Source organism: Sinocyclocheilus grahami, unplaced genomic scaffold (genome assembly GCF_001515645.1).
Source record: "Sinocyclocheilus grahami isolate Dianchi unplaced genomic scaffold, SAMN03320097.WGS_v1.1 scaffold1175.1, whole genome shotgun sequence".
NCBI classification, from domain to species: domain Eukaryota; kingdom Metazoa; phylum Chordata; class Actinopteri; order Cypriniformes; family Cyprinidae; genus Sinocyclocheilus; species Sinocyclocheilus grahami.
Window position 1 is genome coordinate 151,050 of NW_015506354.1, and position 9,535 is coordinate 160,584.

Genomic DNA, 9,535 nt, shown 5'->3' on the forward strand with positions numbered 1-9,535 from the left:
ACTCACTCACCCCACACACACACACACACACACACACACACACACACACAGTCACAGACAGACACACTCATTCATTCACCACAGACACAGACACACACAAACCCACACACACAATCAAACACACACACACACACACTCACACAAACACACACACTCACTCACACAAACACACACACTCACTCACTCACTCACACAAACACACATACTCACACAAAACTTACACACACACACACACACACAAAACTTACACACACACACACACAAAAAACTTACAAACAAACAAACACACACACACACACACACACACCAAAAGGCATGCCATATATATATATATATATATATATATATCTTATATATTAAATATATGAAGAGTTCATTTGCAAAAACCGATAACTCCATTAAAAATTTTTCAGAAATCATGTTTATTTTTATTGCTCATTCCAAGTAAATATCAATCAAACTGCAGTTGGATTGTTTTGATTAAGTAATAACTTACAGGTAATTTACAAAATTAAAGTTTATTTAAAGTATTTTTTTTTTTACATATTAAAAGTTAGTTTTTTGGCAAAAGCAGATAACTCCACATTTCATGTTTTAGAGTCTAAAAGGCAATCAAATCAAATCAGTGGCTACCGGTAACTGTTTGGTTACCAACATTCTTCAAAATATCTTCTTTTGTGCGTTTTTCTAAATGTCTTCTAAATATTTTGAAGAATGTTGGTAACCAAACAGTTGATGGCACCCATTGACTTCCATTGTATTTTTTTCCATACTATGGAAGTCAGTGGCTACCGGTAACTGTTTGGCTACCAATGTTCTACAAAATATCTTATTTTGTGCTCAACAGAAGAAAGAATCTCGCACAGGTTTGGAATAACTAGAGGGACACCAAACGTTAATTTTTGGGCAAACTATCCCTTTAAATATTAGTCACACAAAACTATCACAGTGCTATCACAGTAACACAGCACACGAGTCGAGAGCCGTATGGACGACTATTATGATGCATCATATCGTCTCTGATGCTGTAGCGTGACAGTCATGTGATTAAAGGTGTGAGTTCATCTCAGTTTCCTCCTAAAATCACTGCGGTGTGAACTTGTCAGCTAGTGTTTTCCTTCTGAACGCTCGAGCCGCTTAACAATCAGTATCACACAGCCATGAGCCGCTCATGTATGCTGCAGATGAGCAGATATATCAGTATTTATAAATAGATGAGAGCGTGGAGGCGTGGAAGAGCTTCATGTTCGGTGTGGGAGTGACCTGAACCGCTTTACCTTGTGTGTGTCACGGACAATCTTTACTAATTTAAATACTCTTAACTGCTGTTTTAATATTCGTTAGAATTTAAATTCAGCCTAAATTCAAATACTACAAAAACATAAACTGAAATTATATTTATTCATAAAAATTAAGTGTACTGTGAAACCTGTCGAAAAGATTTTACTCTAAAATCAAAAGAATAAAAACAAAAAATAAATACACACTAGAAATCATATTTTGCATTAACAGGACCATTAATATATCTTGTGTCTGGATGCATTGTAGTAATGATAATTTGGGGGAAAATGTGTTTAATTGTTATTAAAATTATGTCACAATATATAAAATAATAATAGTCCTAAAATAGGCTTCATTTTCTATATGCAAAATATAATTTCTTGTTTTTATTCTTTTGATTGTGTGGTGAAAAAAAGCTATAAAAATTTAATAATAATAATATTATAATAACAATTGTTTTTATTGAAGAACATACGCTTCTTGAAACGTCTGGAATCACAAAATGATTCATAATTAATACTCATAATTTCTGTTAATAAAAAACAGAATACAAAATAAGCAGTTTTGTCAAACTATTTTTATTTTTCATTTTATGTTTTATTTGTGTAATTTTTATTACTATTCGTTTTTTTCTTTATTTGTTTTTATTTCAGTTGTACTTGTACACACATATATATATATATATATATTTTTTTTTAAATTTATTTTCATACCAGTTTCAGTAATTTTAGTACTTACATTTATTTTATTTCAGTTTCACAGTTTCATTTCATCTAATATTTTTATTTAATTTTATATTTATTATTATTATTATTTTATCTTATTATTTTATTGTGTGTGTGTGTGTGAGTGAGTGCGTGCGTGTGAGTGTGTGTGCGCGTGTGAGTGTGTGTGAGTGGGTGTGTGTGTGTTAATTTATTTTCATACCAGTTTCAGTAATTTTAGTACTTACATTTATTTTATTTCAGTTTCAGCAAGTTTTTTCATCTAATATTTTTATTTAATTTTATATTTATTATTATTATTATTTTATCTTATTATTTTATTGTGAGTGTGTGTGCGCGTGTGAGTGTGTGTGAGTGGGTGTGTGTGTGTGTGTGTGTGAGAGAGAGTTTGTGTGTGAGTGAGTGTGTGCGTGTGAGTGTGTGTGCGCGTGTGAGTGTGTGTGAGTGGGTGTGTGTGTGTGTGTGTGTGAGAGAGTGCATGTGAGTGAGTGTGTGTGTGTGTGCGAGTGAGTGTGTGCGTGTGGGTGTGTGTGAGTGTGTGTGTGTGTGTGTGTGTGTGTGTGAGTGTGTGTGTGTGTGTGCGTGTGAGTGGGAGTGTGTGGGTGCGTGTGAGTGAGAGTGTGTATGCATGTGAGTGAGAGTGTGTATGCGTGTGAGTGAGAGTGTGTATGCGTGTGAGTGTGAGTGAGTGTGTGTGTGTGTGCGTGCGAGTGAGTGGGTGCATGTGAGTGAGTGTGTGTCACTCACTGTCTCAGCAGCTGTCGTCCCTGTTTCCAGCTCAGCTGACTGTTGGGCGGTTCAGGAAGAGCCTCGTTCTCGTTGCCGTCATCTAAAGGTCAAAGGTCAGACACAGGAAGACAGTTGCCGGTCACTCACAGACTCTTTTTTTTTTTTTTTTCAATCACACATCAAATTGCAGTCAAAATACAATTCTTTTTATTATTATTATAATATATTTTTTTCAACTCAAAATGAAACATTACACTAGTATTATTACCGGTTTTATTTTTATTTCGTAATCTTATTTTTAATTAATAATAATTTTTGGCCAAATTGTGAAGTCTTACAAGCAAGCCCAGAAAACCTGGAATTATATATAAATATATAGCATGTCTCGTTGCTGCTCGTGTCGCAGAAACTGTGAGCAGCTTGAATCTGAGGGAGATGCTGGTGTTTACCCGAGTCGTAGCTGGGTGGCTTCATGTCTCCCTGGTTGAGCTCCGTCCCGTACTTCAGCTTGTGGTGTTTGGCCCTGCGGAGGAGAGAGAGACACAGTGCAGGTTCAGTGCTTCTGTTGCCACGGCGACAGCACCTGTGTGGGACGACTCTATAAATTCCCCGAATGTGAGAAGTCTTGATGGGATCAGCCGAACGCCACGGGAAATCAGACTGAACTCTAGGAATCACCTCACATTCCTCAAACCAAACATTAATGCATTTCTGCCAAATCTGATGCTGTCAGGGGCTTTAATCCAGCGCATAACTTACATTCTTCTGTTAATAATAATAAAACATGAGGATTTGCATTCTGCATATAAATGGTCCTGACAGCTTGCAAGTCATTGTTAAACATGCATGCATGTGCATTAACAAATATATATTCATTTGACAGCAATATGCACACTGCATTAAAGGAGAACATGGGCAGGATGTTTAAAAAAATAATAATTTTTAGCTTTTTCATCCAGTTAATCTGAGAAATAATCAATAGATTAACTGATTAACAAAATAAAATTTATTTATAGCTATACTCTTGATTTAAAGACATAAGACTGAAAAAAAGAAAACAAATAATTCATCACAGATTAATTCAATATTAATGCGGCGAGTTGCAATGTTGCTTGTTAACAATGTACTTTTTTTTTTTTAAATGATTACGTTAAAATTATTTTTAAATATATATTTGTTTTATTTTTTACATTTTTACATTTAATTTAAAAAAATATATATTCATTTTATTTTTTAAATTGCACTCTTTCTTCCAATTAATCTGAGAAATAATAATAAAGTAACAGCTACTAGCATTTGATTTAAGGAGAAGAACAGTGAAAATAAGAAATCTTACAGATTTGACTAAATTCAGATTAAATGAGCTTCATTCAAAACCGTAAAACAGACAGCAGTGACGCACATCAGATGAATTCAAAATTAATATGGTGAGTTGCAACGCCGCTTGGTACCAATATATTCATACATTTTTTTAAAGATTGTTTAAATTTAAATTATTTTTAAAATATATATTATTTTTATTTGTTTAAATTGTTTACAATTAAAATATATATTCATTTTATTAAAATTGTTTAAATTAAAATTATTTTTAAAATATATATTGTTTTTATTTGTTTAAATTGTTTAAAATTAAAATATATATTCATTTTATTAAATTTTTAAAAATGTAAATTATGTTTTAAAATATAAATTAATTTCATTTTTTAAAATCGTTTTAATTTAAATTATTTTTAAACGCATATTAATTTTATTTTTTAAATTGCACATTTTCATCCAATTATTTAGACGAAAAAAAAATCAGTTAAATCAATTAACAAAATAACAGCTACTAGCATTTGATTTAAGGAGAAAAAGACTGAAAACAGCAAATCTAATATTATTGTACAGATAGTTTTGACTGTAAATTCCGATTAAAAGAGCTTCATTCAAAGCCATAAAGCACACACCAGTGATGCACATCAGATGAATTCAGTATTAAAGCTTGGTAACTTTAAACAACTAAACTAAGAAGCTGCTTCATGACGTGTCAAAAGCATGAAATCCTGACAGAAAGCGCTGCATGTGTGTTATCCTGCTTCATGAGGACTTATGGCGCTTTTCCACTGCGTGGTACGACACAGCACTGCTTGGCTCGGCTCGGCTTGCGTTTCCACTGCAGTTCAGTACCGCTTTAGAGTGGGCGGGATTATTCACGTCGTTATAGTTGCGCCGCCTCTATTGCCTCATTCTGCGTCGCCCCATCAAGCTCTCGCTGGATCCGCTCCTCGGCTATCAACGAGAGGAACGTCTGTACTTCCTCAACAGACAACGAAACAGACACTTTTTGATTGTTAAAAAAGGTGCGCTTGTTCAAAACAGTTGCGTTCGATCCTTCGCTGGCTGTGCTGATTTAAATCTAGCGGTTCTTTTGTGTTTGTGTCGCAAGTTCAGTGACGCAGGTAGTGACGATTCTCTCCGGCCAATCCGTGATCAGCAGAGTTTACACGTCACGTTTTGGTAACTTTACGGTTCACTTGGAACCCCAACCGAGGTGGTACTAAAAAAAAAGTACCAGGTACCAGGTACTGTACCCAGTGGAAACCCCCCAAAAGTGAACCGTACCGAGCCGTACCGTGCAGTGCAAAAGCGCCATTAGAGTCCGTCATTATTATCATCAAATAAACTTCAAACGCACCTCGCTCCCTGCAGTCAGGCTACATAATGGCCAAGTTCACACAGACGTGTGTAAATGATTGAGATGTGTGTGTTTACTGACCGCTCCTGTTTGAGAGCGTATTCCAGCATCTTTATCCGTCTCACCAGATCCTTCTTCAGGTTCTCCTGGCCTTTCCTCTCACCCTGCAGGAACGCGATCTGAGCCTGCAATAAAAAAATACATATTCATTATTTATATGGAGCTAGAAATTGGCCTAAATTACAGAAATTTGCATGAAGATATTCATGTGAAAGATCATTTGTGACATTATTTTAATTGACAATTAAGCACTTTTTTTAAAATCCCAGACGATAATTACTGTAAGTCATGCTGATTTAAAAAAAAAATTTAAAAAAATAAATACAAAAAAACCTGAAAAAAATTATGATTTTATTACACTGTAATTTTTTAAAAAACTCATGCTAATAAAAAAAAAAATATATATAATAAAAATGGAAAAAATAAATGTTTACATTAGTGTAAAAAAGATTTTTCAATTGAATAAAAAATAAAAATAATAGAAAAAAAAATTATGCCAATTAAAAAAATTGAATTGAAAAATAAAAATACAAGACAGTCCAAATTTATGACATTAATTGACAATTAAGCACTTTTTTATTCCAAATGACAATTACTGTAAGTTTCCATCATTGTAGTGCGTGTTGTACTGAAATTAATTCATGCTCATTTAAAAACATATAAATATAATACAAAAATTGGAAAAACAATGATTTTCATTACACTGTAAAAATGTTTTTTTCAAAGTTAAAGATCATTGGAGTATGTTTTACAAGATACGATTTCAATCTTTGTACTTCAAATTTCATGTTTAATTCAATGCGTTACTTGCGGTTTCTTTGTTAATTTCTGAAAAAAATTATATATATATATATATAAGCAGAGGCATCCCTTTCCAAAAAAGGCTAGCTTGTATTTTCTCGCCGGAGGAAGTGAGAGAGATTAGGAGCGCCGGAGAGCAAGCAATGCGTCTGAATTCAGAAATAGTGCAGTGACGTCGGCGCGGCCCACTCGCCTCCCCAGAGGCGTCTCTTGACATGCCTGCAGAGAAACGCTCGAACCCGACAGAGCGCAGCCGAGAGAGCGGAAGACACTTCAGCTGCAGCTCATTCATGCGCTGATGCGACGACTTCTCATCATCACCGACATCTCTGAGAGAGCACAGATCTGTGCAGGATTTCACATCTCACTGGCTCTTCCTTATTTACAATGCATTGAAAAACTACACTGTTTAAACCAGGAGTGAAGGGAATTACTGATGAAATTGCTAAATGATTTAAAACTATTGAAACCATACTGTAAAAATTATTTTACAAAGCAAGTATATAGTACTAGTAGATTCTTTGTAATTATTTGTGAAATTGACAAAAACATTCTGAGGGAAAAGCATTGTTTTCAGTGCAGGTTAGTATCCTAAAAATACTAAATAAATAATAATAATAATAATTACATTTATTTTATTTCAGTCAGTTGCCAATTCAACATTTCTCATTTTTGGTTAGTTTAAATTGAAGTACTAAAACAAAAAACAAACACTAAAAAAAAATAAAATTACAAAAATCCCGTAAAAACTTTTAAATAAAATGACCAATGTTTTTTATATTTTCCATTTTTTTAAATGGTATTTATTATCCTTAACTAAAATTAAAACCATAAAAACATTTTAATGATTTAAAATACAATAAACATTAACTGAAATTAAATAAATACAAAAAAGTTAAACTTATTTTGTCAGATAGTTGCCAAGTTAACATTTCTCATTTGGTTTAAATTTAAATACTAAAAAAAAAAAAAAAAATTATATAAAAGTTAATTTTATAGCTATAGTTTTAGTCATCTATAATATCCCTACTAACAATGAACTAGGGCTGCACAATTAATCGAATTTCTAATCGCGATTACAATTACGGATGCCACAATTACGTAATCGTTCAAAGCGGCAATTAATCGTTCAAAGTCCACTTATGTTATTCTGAGTGCTTAAGATGTGTTTTTTTCTTTCTACATGTTATCTTAAGGGGTTTTCCATTGTTTTAGTTTTAGTGTTAGTATAACATTATAATACCATGCATATTTTTGCTTTTTTTAAATTATTATTTAAAAGAAACCAATCCAATGTACAGTTAACATTTGAGGCTTAATGCTATAGAAAAGCACTAAAAGTTTTTCAGTTTGAGTGTTTTCAGCTTGTTTATTTTCATATAAAAATACGGCATGCAGTGGCATCAAACAATGGTATAAACATCATTCAATGTAAATTGTGATAATCGTAAATTAATAATCGCAATTACAATTTCAAGGGAATAATCGACTGATCGTTGTCATAATCGTGCAGCCCTACAATGATCAATTATATTTTGATTAACTAACATTAACAAAGTTTAATAAATGCTGTAAAATACAAACACACACACACGCAAACACACATCTAATTTTTTTGTTTATGTTAGATAATGCATTAAGCAATGTTCACAAATGAACCTAACTGTTATTCTTAAAAAATATTTTTCATTTTCTTTATGCAAAATATTAAGTGCAACATCAGTATCCAAAAATGTTCAGTAATCTGAGTGCACACCTAGAGTTAACTTATCATATACCCGTTCAGACAAAGACTTGTGGTTACGTGCGGCATGAAAACCTGCTGCACTGGCAGCGTTGTGATGCAGGTAAAGCAGACTCACAGCAGCTCAGTGTGCGTTCAGTGTGACGTAGCCTCTCGTTGAGCAACAGCGTGTGTGTGTGTGTTCAACAACGCTTTCATTCTGCTTGAGCAAGCTGTGGTTGGTTTGTGCGGTTAGAAATGACTGAGCGCTCAACTGTTCCCGCGCTCGCAACCAATTCAGTATTACTATTACTGTTCAAACGCTCTTATCTGCAGTCGGGCAAATGCGTTAATAAAAAACTCACTCCAAAACGACTCGTTAGCATCTACACTAGGCATGGGCCGGTATGAGATTTTGACATTATGATAACCTTAAGCAAAAATATCATAGTTTCACGGTATTGTCGTTACAGCTCTATGTGGGTTATTTTTTAAATGTTTTTGAGCAACATACAGAATATTAGGAACAGTAGACTGTTTATTTTTTCTTTGATTTGTTTCCTAAAAATAAAAAAAAATAAAAGACTGACATCTTTATTTAATCTAAATCTGTAATTACAGTTATTTAATTTTAGTTATACAATTCATATACATATTTATATCATTTAGTTATATAATTTCAAATACATAATTTGATTTAATAATAACCCATTTTGAAGCAAAAACAGAATGTTCTGACTAGCTTTGTGAAATTATACTACATGCCTGAACGAAGCAAACCGCAGGAGCTCTGAATGAGATGCAGATTCACTCTCTGACAATAACAATCCAGAACTGAAAGGCGCTCAGTCTAATTTGATTATTGTCTTCTTATTTGGATCTTTTATAGACTTAAAGCACAAGATCAGATGATTCATATCAAATGACTGAATCATTACCAAAAAAAAGCTTTATTTTAAAAAACAAGTACAAAACAGTCAAACTAACATTATAAATCTAGATTCTGATTGGATGAGACATTCACAGCTGCTGTAAAATATTTCACACACACCTGCAACACTTCATTTCTATTCAATTCAATTCTAAATTACTCCTTTCAATAACAACTTCATGCTTTTAGCATATCTTATTACAAAGTGTACATCTATAGATCACAGCCTTGTTGCTGTTTCAGTCAAATCAAACTCTGACTAACACCAATAACTATGCCAACGGCCGATATATATAATAACAGACAACGTTTGTATGGTTAGTGAAATTAAATGATTATTTGACATTCAAAGACTTGTTTCAATTAAATGAATATTTGCTAAAAGCCGACGGTAGATGAGAATGCATTATAGCGTTTGCCTTCCTGTTACTGATAATATAAAAGTAAACGCTATAACACTTTTTCGTATATCGTTTAAGAGTTCTGCATAATTTATTAGTCAGAACTGTTAAAATAATGGAGATGAGAACGAGAGCTTCGTGCGCTCAGGTGCTGGCATTCTCAGCGCTTTCAAAATAAAAGTCCAGGAATTCAAAATAAAATATGGGTTG

General features: G+C 33.0%; 1 protein-coding gene across 1 annotated transcript in view; it reads right to left on the reverse strand.

Moving 5' to 3' along the window:
- The window catches only part of LOC107567626 (striatin-like), a 56,150-nt gene that overhangs the window by 27,909 nt on the left and 18,706 nt on the right, over positions 1-9,535 (reverse strand). The window contains 3 exon segments of the mRNA XM_016253330.1: positions 2,754-2,835; positions 3,185-3,258; positions 5,491-5,594. Coding sequence (XP_016108816.1) covers positions 2,754-2,835; positions 3,185-3,258; positions 5,491-5,594 — 260 coding nt within the window.